Here is a 16227-nt window from a genome sequence, read left to right on the forward strand (position 1 = left end):
TTTATACATGAAGTATATATATCTACTAATAACTGTTACAATATGTCTTCACCTGCATCTGGTTATCTCCAGCAACTAGTGGACAATACTAATGGTGATTTCCCTCCCTTTGGACAGAAGACATCCAAACATAGAGGATACTGATTCCTCCATCCAGAATAGATCATGTTTGGAAGCTACATACCCAGAGATGGGTGATGTAACTTTACAGATGTAAATGAGAATAGGGGACAACAGCTGTGAGTAGCCTGCCGGATGTTTGGCTCAGCCGATCCAGATGTTGGGTCACCTGAGTAGAATGGCTTCTTTACTTCGGCTTCCGAATAGAGCCGATGTATGGCTGATTTTAGCTGATGTACAGCTGAAACCAGCCGCACAGGACTGAAGTTAATAGCCAAGCGGCGTTCGGCTCACTTCACTGCGGCTCAGTTATTCACTCATTGACTTCGGCAGCTTAGTGTTAGGAAGTTTTTAAGGGGCCTGGGGAGTTTTGGCCATGGTGTTTTTCCACACTGCCATCTTTTCAAAGCAACAGCAGCTGCCCAGAGTTTTATGTATAATCCTGCTCCAAAGTAACGACCAAAAGGTAAAAAAAATAAAATAAACATGATTTTTTTTAGGTATGCTGTGTGAATGAGAACACATAATAAAAGTACAGTGGAGGCCCCCTCAAATTTGACTGCAAAAGTGGAAACAAAAGGTCCCAGACAGTGGCGTAACTATATCCATAGCAGCCCAGGTGGCTGCTATGGTGTCTGGGGGTGGAAGGGGGCCCCATTAGGTTGTTGAGGCAAATTAATCACAGAACATGTGAAGATAATGCAGTGCTGTATTATTAAGGGTTGGATTGATTGCAGTTGACTGTACAGTGTACAGACAACTTCAGATGCACAAGAAGAGACTTTGGCATTGTTACTCACAGGGGGGCCCCCCATCACATTTTTGCTATGGGCCCTGTGATCTGTAATGACAGCCCTCGTCCTAGATTAATAGATTATATTGAAAGTAAGTTATCCTTCCAATGATCTCTAACTCTCTTTTCCTTTTCCAGTTTGATTTTTGATCAAGCATTAGGGACATAGAAGGTAGAGACTTTACCTCCCATCTACACAGAACTAAAATACTCTCATTAAGCTACCCAGACTCCTTTTCTCTGCAGGGCCCAGGTAGTAGCTCCATAAGTGTCAATAATGTATCTGGTTTGTCACTTTTAATCTGTTAATTAAACCGCCTTGCTGTGCGTTCTCCTGCACGCCAAGCACTTTGTTGGAGCTGTAGGCAGCTTCCCGCTGAAAATCCTCAGAGCTTGTGTAAAAACCCAGCCGGGCTTTGTTCACAGAAAATGCTGTGACATTTCACTAATGACGGAAGTGCTTCCAACTCCGCATAGACATCTCTGCTCTTCCCGGTATAAATGGAAGGCTTTCCAGACCTCGCCACTGCTAAGCCTGCTAACAGTCACGTGGTTAGTCAGGTTGATAAAAAACACAAGTCCATCGAGTTCAACCTTTAGACATAGTTCAATCTATAGAGATATCCCTATTTTTTTTTTTTACCAAAGTCTACCTGCCGAGGGGTCTTAAAGTGAACCTGTGCAAAGCAATAGGTTCCCCTAACTCAAACTCCAGATGTACATTGTTGGTTTAAATAATAATTGGCAAGAGTTAAAAGAAGAAAAGCGGCTTCTGCTGCAATATTACATGGCCCTTGCAGCGTTCAGGACCACTGAGTGCTGGAGGAGAAAGAAGAGTGGCACAACCCATTACATCCTGTGACCAGACCGAAGGATGCAGGATTTAAGGTATGGATAGAGCGATTAAAAAAAGAAGATGTTGGGGAAAGGGGGAGGGGCTATAAAGAATCTTCAGGAGGGGAAGAGAAAGCAAGGGTTGAGAGTCCAAGAAAAGTCCTTTAAGATGATCTGTTCAGAGTTTACACAGCACTGAGAAGTCTATTACTGTCCATGGTGATTGGTCACTCATAGTAGCAGGGGAGGAAATCATATGCTCTGCTATACCTGGAAGTACTGGTAAATTTCACATCGCTCTACTGGCCAGATGGAGATGCAGGTGAGTGAGAGGAAGATAAAAATAAGCAGCAGGGAGGAGGAAATTAAAGCGTATCTAAAGCCAAAACTTTTCCTTTTTTAGTTTTGGATGGAGTGGGGAAAGTTTAGAACCTCTGTCAGTTTTTGTTGGTGTGCGTCCACTCTGGGGAGATTTATCCTCCCTGTTTATCCTGGTGACCATTGTCATCATAACTCAACATGAAGGAAAAATTCTACATTTTACATCTGTGATTAGAACAAAAAAGAGAAGCAAGAGGCACCTGTTTCACTGACAATTGCCCCACAGGGGATTTCCCTTCCCTATGGAGAGATTTCTTGTTACTTCCTGTTCTGTGTCTGGAACAGCAAAAAAAAACAAAAAACTGCAAGCACCAAACCCCCATTTGCTAACACAGCCTCAGTTAGTAGCAAGCAGTGAAAGGATTGAAACTCCAACCAGCAACAGCCAATGCAACTTGAATTGCAGCTGCTGTGTCCTCCAACGCAGAGAAAAGATGTTTAAGGTGAGTACAAAAGTTTCTAATCTGTTCATTGTAGGAGACACTGAAGATCTGTAGATCTTGACCATTGGTCACAAATCATTGCCAACAGATGAGCAGGCAGAAATAAAGACAACTGGTGCAAAAAACGTCAAAAGGCTGGAGGATCACACTGCGGACTGTAAGACCATATGCCCAAAACTAGCATCTGAGGAAGCAAAAAGGTCCACTTAAAAAAATTGAGGCTTGTTAGATGACGGGAGTTGGCCACCAGCAGGGGCCACCTCTAGGCTGTTTCCTTTTTGTTTGTACCTAGCATCCTACTCCTATAACCCAGTGATCAAGATCTACAGACCTTTGCTGTGTTCTTTAATGGACGGAAGAGAAAAAAAGTTTTGACTTTGGACATGTTTTAATGCATGTATTAGGAATGAGGTTATGGCAGGTTCAGAGAATCATGCCACACAACTCAGGGGAACACAATTGTATAGGGCAGGATTATAGGGCCCCCTAATATACCTGATTAGAGAGCCGCCGTTGCTTCTATCTGATTGTGTTCAATCCAGTCGGCCCGGTTGCCATCAGGCATAGCAAGGCGATCCGGGACAGGCGGGCCCATTTTCAGTGGTGGGCCTGGAGCTAGCGCCCCAGTAGCCCCTATGTTAATCCAGCCTTGGTAAGCAAGGTAAGTAAGGTATGGGTAAACCTGTGACCATTTTAGACTGTTTTATTTTTTAGCTGAAGTTTTCCTTTAAGCGTTTAGCAATTCTGCAAATATGCAGCCCCAATTGGAGCGCACTACCTGGGACATTTATCCTCCGCTGCCAACAGTATACCTCTCATTTGGCTGCACTCACAGCTCTAAAGGATATTGGCAGAGCAGGCAGATCTGTAAAAACAGAAGATGAGGCTGCTCTGTATTCATTAAGCCACTGAACACTATGAATCACATGGAAACGGCGCCATCTCCGCGTGCGCTTGGAAGGAAGAGAGCTGAAACGATGTCATTGTCATTTCGCAGAGAATGTGGGGGCATTCGTGTTACAGTGAGAAAATGCTCGACTAGCTGCATTTCTGGAATTTTTCCGGCTCCTCTTCAGTTGTGGCATCTGTTGGCCACGCACAATCCTACAAGTTTGGCAATGGAAACCAACCAGACAGCTTGGAGGCTGTTTATAAGAACGCATGGGCCACAGAGAGAGGTCAGATTGAGACGTGTTGTTCACAGTGGGCCCGTGCTGCTGCCATACGCAAGAGCTGTCCAGAGCGTGGAATTAATGGATAGAAAATGTTTATCTGTTAATTGGGTTCATCTTTCATCCCAGATGTCTCCAAATTTATCTTAGATAAATAGACTTCAGTTTTCTATTGTCTTTATCACATTGTTTGTGCCCATGGGCCACTGTCGTAGTCCTGCCTGGATTTGTGAGAACTAAGGTGCAGCTGGGGAGCTACAAATAAATCTACTGCATGGTGTAGATACAGTAGAATAGGCCCAAGGATACCTCCCATGCCCCCCCCCCCCCCTTTTATAATAAAATCCCTGTGTCCCTCTTTCCTCCTTAGTTGTCCCGCTTTTTGGTCTGATGTACTAGACACGTAAGCGGGCAAAAAGAAAATTCTCGGTTCGTTTTATTTTGGATTTTTCGTTATTTCATTTTTTGGGGTCCGACAGTCCACAGGAACAATAAAAACAATAAATAAGGAACAATAAAAAATAAACAGTGTGCGGTTTCCCCCCCTCCAAGGTCTGCTCCGACATTTCAGGGGGTCCCCCCCAGGACAGCGCCCTCCCCATGTTGAGGGCATGTGGCCTGTTATGGTGCAGGGGGGGGAGCACGCAGGCTACTGCTCAGATCAAGAGTCCGGTAAGGGATCTTAGGGGGGATCCCGCCCGAGCCACACAGAAAACGTCATCGGGTTCTAATATAATTTACCCTTAGGCTGATCTATGCAGTAAAAAGCTCGATAGTAGGGCGGAAACATGAGAACAGGATCTTAGATACACAAATACACAAATATAAAGTTTACAAGAGAAAACATTGGAAATACATACACATTTTTAGTGTTTAGAAAAATATAAATGTTTTGAGCCACTTTTACTTTTTAACTAGTTCATAGGGTGGTCATAATAATGTGGCCACTCAGTGTATATATATATATTTTTTTTAAACATGCTGGGCTTACTAATAAGAAAGCCCAGCACGAACTATATGCTTTTTTGGCAGCCTATATATTCCTATGCCATATAGTCCTTTCTGTTAGGAGAGGGTGATGGGGTGTGCTCATTCTATGCTGCTTATGTAGTCTGATCTCCTTGAGCCTTGATGAGGCAGTGTGGCTTCCACATATTTTGCAAGAGTCGTGCAACTAAAATCTCTGTTTTTAACCTGAATAGTTAGACAGCGTAATTTGCTGGGTATGTGGTAAGTGTGCTGGGAAATTTCTGTCTTTTGTAATATGTAATCTGATCTCTCTTGCCCTTCAAATCTATTTCACAGATGATGTTTTCTGAGCTATGCAGTGCTGCTGCCCTTTTTTTGGAGTGTGCCACCTATTGACTTAAAGTGCTAAATATAAACTAATCACGTGTAATACTTTATATTCACCTAATTAAAAATATATATGTTTTTTTTATTTTTGATCATGAAAAACACAAAACAATCTCTTTACAGCACACTAGTGCTGCAACAGTTAATCGATTTAGTTGATTAAAATCGACGATTACAGCACACTACTCATATAAGTATAGGAAAGTTACCTGTTTCCGATGGGTCCTTTAAACTTTGGATCAAACTTCCTTGGCTCACCTACAATAAAGAAACAAAAATAATTTAGACTTAATAAACAAAAGAATTGATTTTATAACTCATAATTAAGGCTGGTCACATATTATCAGATTGTTCCTTAGAGGTCCTACAAAATATCTATCTTGTGACACCCTGACTCAGAAGGTTTAGTTTCCAATTCTTGTTCAGTTAATCAGATCATCAGGGCTACCCCTATAATAAGGCAGACTAAGGCTATTGCCTCAGGTGGTGTCTCTGTGGGTCATGTGGGTGGGCAGCAGGTAGAGTGGCATGGCCACTCTGCTGCACAATGTGTGCCTGTCGCCCCCTTTCCGGCCAGAGCACCCCAGGCTACTAAAAGCTTACAGCTCTTAGCAACCTGGGATGTTCTGGTTGGCGTCCTGCCCAGCTTCTGGCAACCAGTGAGAGGGATGCTCTGGCCAGCGTTCCCCACTCCCAAACATTCACCACCAGCAAACGCCTTCCTGAAACATGCACCACCACCAGCCGACCGCACCATACACACCACCCCACCTCACACGACAGATATGCTAGGGACACCCCTGACCATCAGAATGTTTCCACACAGTTATAGTCCACAACATAGTACCTGCTGAAAGCTGAAAGTTTGGGAAGGGTCAGATGCATCTGCCACATCTAGGTGGCTGGCCTGCTATGAATCTAGTTTAAAAAAAAAAATCACTAAAATCTACACTGACCACACAAGTCTGTATATAACAATTGTGTTATACTGTATTTGCTCAGTGTATCAATGTGACTCTGCATGGCTGGCTATTAGCTTATGAACACAAAAGCCATGGGGCCCCATTCTCATTAGGTTGAAATATTGTTTAAAGTGAATCTGTGCTTTGTCCTCGCTCATCAAGGAGATAGGTTTAGTTTATAAGAATTCCGAGCAGAAGAAAACATAACCCTTGCAGTGGGGCTCCCCCAGCACTGCAAGGGTTAGGTGTTTGTTTTGGTCTAGGGGTAAAAATAAAGAAGTACTTACCAGAAACATTGGAGCCAGCAGACTGCTGGATTGGTCCCCGCAGCCTCTCTTCCCCTTCGCTTAAGCAGCCTAAGGATCCATGAGTCATCACATCCAATACTGTGTAGTGAACATGAGGACGCCGAGGAGCATACCATCACCAGAGTGGAAGGAGAGGCTGCAGGGACCAGTCTAGCACTTGCCGAATGTGACCATTGTTGTCAATAGTACCACACTGCAACTGCGTGCCAACCAATGGCATTGCAATGGTATTGCAATGCAAAATCCTCATTGGGATAAAAAAAAAAAAAACAGGCACTGAGGAGGCAGCAATGCTTTTTTCTAATTGCCTGTAATCAAATTTTCAACTGCCCTCCTGAAAAGCGATCCACCATGAATCGCATTTCAGGAGGCTGTAAAAGTCCAAAGCACATGTAAACGAGGCCCTAAACTGTGTACACACAGAACACATTTCAGGCGATTCAGCAGGAATCGGTGGAAATTCCCTCCGTTGGTGGCGCTATCCTCCAACAGAAGTCGATCATTAGATCAACTTTTGCTGAAACAAGATTTTGGAAATTTCTCGGCCAGCGCTGCGGTCAGAATACAAGGCTAACATTGAGAGATTTGTCAATCCACGCTGTCTAGTATGGAGAGAGGAATCTTATATTTTCTTATCATTCATCACCCAAATTGAAAGAAAAAACAATAACATTGTATACCCTACTTTAGTGTATGGCCAGCTTTAAAAAGTTGGAAGGTGGGCAGCACACCTTTTATTGAAGTCACACCAAGTGACCTGGTAGAAGAACATGGGGGAGGTTTGGGTGGTGGTAGCCTTACCCTTATCATAACGACATTAATCTCAAGGTATGTTTGCACTGTAGAGTTTGAAGTGACACAATAGTTATCACAATGGAAGGCGGTGAAGAAAATTCTCAGTCTACAAACATACATCTTTCCCTAACACGGCTTTCTCTTCCTCTTAGACACTTCAAAATCAATGTAGTATTCTCATGCACCACCGTGGCCACCAAACAGCCCTCCATATCAAACCAAAAAAAAAAAGTGGCTAGTGTCCTACATAGCAAAGTTAACCAGGGATTTCCATAGAAAGGCTCATGTTTCTAATACTGGTCCCTGGAATTGCCCTTAGACATTGGGACAGCCATATGTTCTCATTGAATATATAGGTTCTGCTTCATGTTTAGTAGTGCTGCACGATGTTTTACCTTTCTGATTCCTTCATCTCACTGCAAGCTTAGACAGGCTCAGTCTGATTAAATGCAAGAGGCTCTCGGCAGTTTGTAATGACATGAAACACCCACAGTGCTCGTGACCACAAACCGTTTGATCTAGACCAGCCTTTCTCAATGTTTATATCCTATTGGAACCCTTAAAATGTTTTGAAGTCTCAGAGAACCTCTTCTAAAAAAAATCATCCCTACTACAGTTCATGTGACATAATTGTAAAACATTCTATACAAATTCATATGACATACCTAGCTGATTTTACACCATGAGCAGATCATTTTTACACCCTCCTGCTCTATACAATACACATTTTTTTTTTAATAATCTTGAAATTAAATGAATAATTATAGTTAACAGAGAAAAAATGCAGGCAGTAAAAACGGTGGTGCCCCCAAACATAAGGGCTCAGTGCAGAAATATCTTCTTGCATTGGTGGTCAGTTCATAAACGGCCACTTGCATTGGGGATAAATGTAGAAATGGTCCCTTGCATTGGTGGTCGGTTTAGAAATGGCCCCTTGTACTGGTGATCAGTGTAGAAATTCCCTCTTGCGTTGGTGGTCATTGTAGCCAATGTAAAAATGATCCCAGGTATTGGTAGTCAGTTTAGAAAGAGTTTTGCATTGGTGGTCAGTGTAGAAATGGCCCCTTGCATTGGTGGTCAGTGTAGAAATGGCCCCTTGCATTGGTGGTCAGTGTTGAAATTCCCCCTTGCATTGGTAGTCAGTGTAGAAATTCCTCATTACATTGGTGGTCAGTGGAGAAATCCTTAATTACGTTGGTGGTCAGTGTAAAAAATGGCCCCTTGAATTGGTGGAAAATGTAGCAATGGCCCCTTTGATTGGTGGTCAGTGTAGAAATTCCCCATTACATTGGTGTTCAGTGTAGGTAGGAGATCAGCACGCCATTGCTCACTGTTCAAGGAACCACCAGCAACCTCAGGAGGAACCCTAAGGACCCATGGAACCCTGGTTGAGAAAGGCTGACCTACACTGTGGGTCACATTAGGAAGCTCAGGAGTAGAAGGTATTTTATTAATAACAAGAAGTGGTACTTGTTTAATTAAAAGTAATAGTGTGGTTTTTCTAATGTTGATACATATGAGCTGAGAAATGTTATCCAAACCCCCCCCAAAAATATATATGACAGCTTATCAGTCCTTAGATGGGGTGGCAGGCATTGATCCCTTTATTTTGACATGGTGGTCCTGTGAATCACATACTTGATGTTCCTGGGTGGCTACACTCACTCCTCCACTATATCTATGGAAGGTGCCATGGTTGACACCCAGGCTGGACTTCAAACATGTCTGCCTTTGTTCATCTCTGTTACATGTGTGATGTGCGATTAGTAATATTAGTGGTTTATAGAAGGAATATAACATTTGCTTTGAGATCAGCTCTCAGAAAGTGTTAAATCTAAGGACTGGTAAGCTGCAATACTGTATATTACATTTTTGTTCTTAGTTTTGGTTATGCTTTAATGATAGGTCCCCTGTAAAGCAGCTTCTCCTCTTTGTAAGTAATAAATGCATAACTCATTAACTAGAAGACTTTGTACCCTATTGTTGTAATAGAAAAAACCTTTATCTGTATGACGCCAGCCCAGATACCAGCAGCTGATGTCCCGGCTATTTGTGGAATTCTGTATTTAAATCGGGAAACTTCCCAGGGAGCGCGCTTTAGGTAAAGCGAAGAAAAAATAGGCATTCCACTTTTCTATAAATATACTGTAACTGTACATCTTTAAAGAGAATCTGCCACAAAAGAACTGCTCCAGGAATAAAGTGCAGACACCTAGAGGTGCCGAATATACCAGCAGCAGTATCTAACACCTTGACTTTTATTCCAAATGCAAGCCCATTGTGATAGGCAAAGCTTTGGGAATTCCTGATAGTGCCGGAAGGCTGAGGGCATGGTGAAAAAAGGAATTACTGCAGGGGTCATCGCCAGAGAGGAGGTAATTATTGTAACCAGAATTTTTCTATTTTAATACCTCCTGGGGACTATTTTAAGAAATAAAAATTTAGCTTGGAGTTGGGTTTTAAGGCACACGCTACACTGGCGATGAAAGCAGAACTCCAGGAAACAAAAAATAAGTAAATGGTAAAAAGTAAATAGCCCATTAAGGTCCCGTTCACCCCAAAATCGGAAAGGTAATTGTAAGCCACCGCGGGCAGTGGCGTCACAAGGGGGGTGCGGCCTGCACGGGGTGACACCATCAGTAGGGGTGAGCCCCTCTGAAAAGTCGGGCACTTAGTCATGGACCGAGAGCCCGACAGCTGCACGAGAAAGGAGGGGACCTGGCGGCATACCTTGTCCCGGTGGATAAACATCCCCTAGGTGGTCACTGGCAGTTAAGTGCATGTGACATCATTATGCGCGTACGTGATGACTTCCCAGCAGGTGTCACCCAGCAGCTGCACTGGGTGACACCTGACCTGGGGACACCTCTGACGGCAGGCCCTTGACTTGCGTTTGTACCTTCCAATTCCCTTACGACCCATTGCGTTGCGATCTGTTTTTCAACAGATGCTAATGCCAGGGCACCAAAAAATCAATGGGGCGAGTTTACACCGCTTTGTTGCGTTATGTTGTGCTAAAAAAAAGTAGTGCATGTTCTACTTTTTTTCAGCGCAACATAACGCAAGGCAATGCAGCGGTGTGAACTGGTCCCATTCACACCTATTCATTTTTTGGGTTACATCGCAACAGATCTGGTGTGAATAGGGCCTTAAAAATATTGTTCCCGTGAAAACTGCCTAAGAGGGGATTTCTATGACATTATTATTATTATACAGGATTTATATGGCACCAATAGTTTGCACGGTGCTTTACAATATAAGGAAGACATTACAATCACAATACAATTCAAGACAAGATGGTAAGGAGGGCCCTGCCCCTGAGGGCTTACAATCTAAAAGGGAGGGGCCAATAATACATGAGGAGGTAGCTGTGCGGGGATGATTGTTTGAGAAAGTGATTGTTCAGTGGTTAGGTTGAGGTGGGATAGGCTTCCCTAAAGAGATGAGCCTTAAGGGATCGCCTAAAGGCAGTCAGTGTGGGAGATAGACAGACAGGTTGGGGTAGAGAAATGACATTGGAAATATATCTTCAAACTTCCTAATGAGTCTACAGAACAGGAAGTGGATAGGAAATTTTCCTAATAAATGGCAAAAAACCCTCCCTTACTCTATCCAAAATACTGTAGTTTGGCTTTAAAGGAGAACTATGGGGTTAAGGCTTTTCCCCATAGTTCTCCTTAGGGTAACGGGAGGACACAAACTAGCGTCCTCCCGTCACCCTAGGCTCAGTATACCGCGAGCTGCTACTCGCGGTATACTAAGAAGCCACAGCTGAAGCGGATCCCGACAATTATGTCTGGATCCGCCCAGCTGCGTGACTGACAGCTGGCTCTGCCTATCTAGAGGCAGAGCCAGCTGTACCCGCCCCCTCCCCCATCCGTTCCGCCAGTCAGCGCTGGCGGATCGGAGCGGGGAGGGGGGAATCCAGCCCCTTCCCTGTCACGGCAGAGAGCTGTGACAGGATCGAGAGGTGAGTGAACGCCGGTATGTGATCTCCCGATCTACTGAGCCGACCTGTGACAGTCTCATTGTCACAGGTCTGCTAGAACTATGAGGTAAGTGAAAAGCACTCACCTCATAGTTCTCCTTTAAATATACTTTGTTGCAACAAAAAGTACTATTAAAACCTAAAAAAGAACCAACAATTATTACTGTTTATGCAACGTGACTGCACCACAGTACTTATATAGAAAGCTTTAGTTGGGCTTTAAATTCAACATCACTTTTCTGCAAAATGTTGAGTAGTAAGGCGGAGCAGTGAATTTTTGTAAATAGTATTCATTACCTTGTTGTTCCCTAAAGCTCTCTTTAGGCCTGATTCTCAAAGCAGCAGCAATCATTATTTGCCTTAATGACGCTTTTTTTCAGCAATTAGGGCCAACGAGACCTTAAAATATCCATCAAATGGCCGAAAATCGGGATAGTTATGGAAAATAACACATAATCTCATGGCTCACTGAATCGAGCCTTTTATGTTTTGCCATTGAAACAGAATATAGCAATATCTACGCATTGTGAAAACAGGAGTTAGTCCAATCCGAAACTAATATGTGAGTGGATGATGAAGGGCTCAAGGGGCTCACCCCTAACATTTCCCCACCCACTTAGGGGTCCTCCTGTGCATTTTGCTTTTTTATACTTACCTTTTCAGATGTCTTCTAGATGGTTATTGCAAAAAGGAGAGAACAGGGGTTTGAAGAGAGGTATATCACCACACCATGGAATTTTTGAATAAAAATATATATAATTTATTTTACATATAATAAATAGTACTAAAAAAAACGTATACAAATTAATTTCACTAAACCAACAGCAAAATCATTGATTTTGCTGTTGGTTTAGTGAATTTTTTTATTCAAAAATTCCATGGTGTGGTGTTATACCTCTCTTCAAACCCCTGTTCTCTCCTTTTTGCTATAATTGTTTATTACTCAAGGTGGAGAGGTTACACCAAGGGGGCCGCTGTGCTGGCAATTCACAATTGTGTTGTCTTCTAGATGGTTGTATGCCGCAAGGGGTCCTCTTCCTCTACGGATTTGCTCCCCACCATAGTAGGTCCCCATGATGCAGCCAGTGATACTGATGTCATGACATCAGAACCACTCTCTGCATCATTACACCATGAGCATATGGCGCCATAGTGATGCCCCCTCGGGGTATAGAATTGTTGGAAATGCAACAGCATATTCTAATGCACCGATATGTCTTTTGAGCTGTAGATGGCGCTGTGGTGCAAAGTTAGTTTTCTATATTCATGCTCATCTGTGATACACAGGAAGTTCATCTAGATGTACAGTATATATACCAACCTACCTACTTGCTGTGTGTACTTCACCCGCTGTCTTTTAGCAGCTGAAGTCCTGATCTGCGAGCAGGAGCCAATCAAAGCGCCTCCTGCTTGATTGACCCCCAGGTCTTTTTCTATGTCTGACTTCCTTAAAGTAACACCCCGCAAGTAGTAGTTTGCACACATGTTCTTTACTCCCATGTGCATAACCTGAGATTTCTCAACATTAAATTGCATTTGCCATCTTGTAGCTTTGTGAATTTTTGCCAAGTTACACTGAACGACCACTGCAATTGTTACAGTGGTCAATCAAGCAGGAGTCGCTTTGATTGGCTCCTGCTTGCAGATCAGGACTCCAGCTGCTAAAAGACAGCGGGTGAAGTACATACAGCAAGTAGGTAGGTTGGTGAGTGGGAGGGCAAGCAGGTAGGTAGGTTGATGATTTGGTGAGAAAGGGGTTGTCTGACTCCTGGAGATACCGTGTTTCCCCGAAAATAAGACAGTGTCTTATATTTTTTTTTCCCACGAAAAAAGACACTAGGTCAGCTCTAGTAATTACCCTTTAAAGTGGTTCGTCTACTATATCCGTAACCAAACAGTGATACAAAAAAAGAAAACGAGGTTGGACCCACCTTAGAGTATAGGTGGTGTGAAGGGTTAACCAAGGAAGGGACGATCCGTATTAAATGGTATAGAAAATGTGTTTATTCAAATAGAAAATGAGTGAATACAGCCAGAGACTTACTGTAAATGAGTTTAAAAACAACAGATACTTAAAAGCTGTTGGTCATGAGTATGACCATCAGTGGATTTTAGTTGACCCTTTAGATTGAACACAAAGCACAATGTAAAAATGACCATAAAAAGCAGACTTGCAAAAAATATAACTCCGGGTCAAGCGAGAAGGATTTAAACCAATGATTCGCTATTAATCATGTCAGCAGTAGATTGGACAGTATATCACATGTATTGATATTTTGTTGCATAGAAGTTAGGCCCGTGATCGGCAATATATAGGTGAGTTGTGCTGCCAATGATTAGAGGTAGAAGATGGACCATCTGTTGGCAATCATGGATCGCGGTAATCGCTCAGAACTCCCTTGGGATTGAAATGTTCATGTGTCATGGGGACATTGACTTATGGGAGTAGATTCAGTTAATCGATTAGAATGCTGTTAATATGTCAGTCAAGCCGTAATTATTGGTAAGGGTGAAAACTGATATGTGAGTCTTCCCCTAGGTGGCAGAGAATAGGGGGTATTTATCTTGATAAGGTAGGGATAGAATAAAGGTAGTCCTACTCACAGTTGCAATGTATCAGTTCACCGATGTCTGTCCCCAATCACTTCCCATGAGCGTATGGTTTGAATTCACAGAAACATTCCAGGATCTTCACTCCTACTGATGGTTTCTATGAAGGCTTGCATGTGGCTGAGAAATAGCGATGAGACTCAAGTTGATGGGTCCCAGGTATAGGTCGGTGCTGCTGGTTGGTTCAATCGTGCTGTAAGTTTTAAGGAGTCGAGGCAGAGTATTCTTAGTGCTCCCGGTCATCCACCTGAGTAGGTGTGCGGTGTCTACGCGTTTCCCCCCTCCTCTCGGGGGCTTCGTCAGGACGTACAGACCTCTAGGAATGGGACGTGTATATTTACCGTCCTCACCTGTGGGTCACCGTTAATCACGCTTACTAGTATCATTAGATCCATTTTCACCTTTACAATTAGAAGTGGTTTGGTTGGTTAGTTGGGGTAGGGGAAAGAATCAAAGCACTAGCACACTTCGTTGCTAACACGTAATCTACCTGCGTATGGACCCATGCCAGTTTTAAAGGGCAGATATATATCTGCTAATCAGATGAGTTGGATGGATGATAGCATTGCTCAATGAGTTGCATGAGCACATACACATGGTTCTTGTGTGCTTGTCACACTATCTCCCATGTGTCACCGGGACTCAGTTCTCCCTTGGGCCACCTGGGTCAGCTAGATTCAGCCATCACCACCCATAGTCAAATCTGCTATAGACCAGACACAGGAAGAAGTCTCAGGCAACCCAATCTGCACGTGTATGGGCACTTTCCAACATGCCAAGCGATCTCTACAGGTCCCTCTAGCAGTGCCAGGATAAGACCCTTTAACACTCAAGGCAAAAAGGACACCCAGTCTGCATGTGTATGGGCCGGTAGCCTATTTGCGACACACCAAGCGTTCTCTACAGTTCCTCCTCGCAGTGTCGGGACAAGGTCCTTTAGCACGCAAGGCAAAAAAGCAACCCAACCTGCACGTGTATGGGCCTGTAGCCCATTTCCGACACACACCATGCGATCTCTACAGGTCCCCTTAGCAGAAGCGGGGCAAGGTCCTTTAGCACCCAAGAGAAAATGGAAACCCAGCCTGCATGTGTATTGGCTGTTAGCCTATTTCGTACATACTATGCAATCTCTACAGCCCCTCCTAGCAGTGCCGGGACAAGATCCTTTAGCACCTAAGGCAAAAAGACCAAAGTGCACCCCTCAATGAGCTATGAAATACTTAAGTGCCCAAAGGCGGCCGCCTCTTCAGCCTACCCCTCAACCCAGCCTCCTATGTAAAATCTTAATTCCTATCAGATGCCAAGCTCTGCTACATCTAATGTTTGCTCACTGCGTATTATTTTTCCTACGTGTGTGTTTTTCTGAATCTTATTTTTTACTCTCAGTAAGTTTGTCCCTTTTCAGCTGCCGTGGCAGGTCGTGAGTTGTAGTTCCTCACTCACAGGTTGCATTCAGCTATCCCAGTTTTCCGCTACATTACACCTATTTGTTGGTAACTATTACTTTCCGCTTCAGGAAGCGATTTGCGGACAGCTTTCCCTCTGTGAACTCTCTACAGCAATCTCTCCCTGGAATATTAACATATATAATAGTGAATGGATTACCGTGTTTCCCGTAATAGTTCTCCTCAGCCTCAATGGCCATGTTCCTGATCGCTCTCCTCTCTCTTCCGAACTATTTTTAGTTAAAGTATTAACCGGCGTTGGCAGAGCCCGAGCAGGCGTACAAAACACTCTTTAACTTCGGTTTAAAAATAAACCTCCGGGAGAGGCACCGTCTGCTCCAGGAAGAGCCGGGGACGGCACACTGCTTCTGTACACATGGAAGAGTCCTGCCCACACACTGACAAATCACACCTTACATTCAGTCAGGGTTGATTTACTAAAGGCGTCATTTGCCCCCGTGGGGAAGGGGACCTGTGTTTGCTTCAAACACACAGCGGTGCGCGGGGGGAACTTTTCCTGCACATGATTGGGACATTACAAGCAAACACTGATTGCTACAGGACACAAGCCCCAGGATGGCAATGGCAGATGTTTTTGTGCAAAGTGGGGCTAGATGCAAAAATATAAGCTTAGCGGGCGTTACTCTCTGCATGTTTTTAGGTTCCTGCCCTGTGAGTTCAGCAAAAGCACCAGTATTTCATGCAGAAAATATGCCTTTAAAAGATCAACAAAAGAGCAATACAAAAACACAAATTGATAAATGCATATGTTTTATATACTTCAGCTCCCTGCCACATCAAACAAATGTGCACAATACAATTATAAAGTTTTCCTTTCTCCTGATGTCCTCTGTGAATTCCAGCAGAAGCTTCCCCCACCTGGTGTATTAAAGGCATAGTCCACCTTTGATATCATGTATCATGTTTCATATTTAGGGGGTATCATGAAACACGACTACAATTCCCTAACCCCCGCACCCTCAAACTGCCCCCCCCCCCCCCACTAACAAACGTCCCCTG

The 16227-nt window shown here is 43.6% G+C and overlaps 1 protein-coding gene across 1 annotated transcript in view; it reads right to left on the reverse strand.

The window, feature by feature from the left end:
- SLC44A5 (solute carrier family 44 member 5) overlaps window positions 1-15607 on the reverse strand; it is a 68316-nt gene extending 52709 nt beyond the window's left edge. The window contains 2 exon segments of the mRNA XM_018576880.1: window positions 5309-5357; window positions 15368-15607. Of these exon segments, the coding sequence (XP_018432382.1) occupies window positions 5309-5357; window positions 15368-15407 (89 nt within the window). The 5' untranslated portion in view covers window positions 15408-15607.
- Between the last annotated feature and the right edge of the window lie 620 nt (window positions 15608-16227).

Source organism: Nanorana parkeri, unplaced genomic scaffold (assembly GCF_000935625.1).
Source record: "Nanorana parkeri isolate BGI_ZX_2015 unplaced genomic scaffold, ASM93562v1 scaffold79, whole genome shotgun sequence".
In the NCBI taxonomy this organism is placed as follows: Eukaryota; Metazoa; Chordata; class Amphibia; order Anura; family Dicroglossidae; genus Nanorana; species Nanorana parkeri.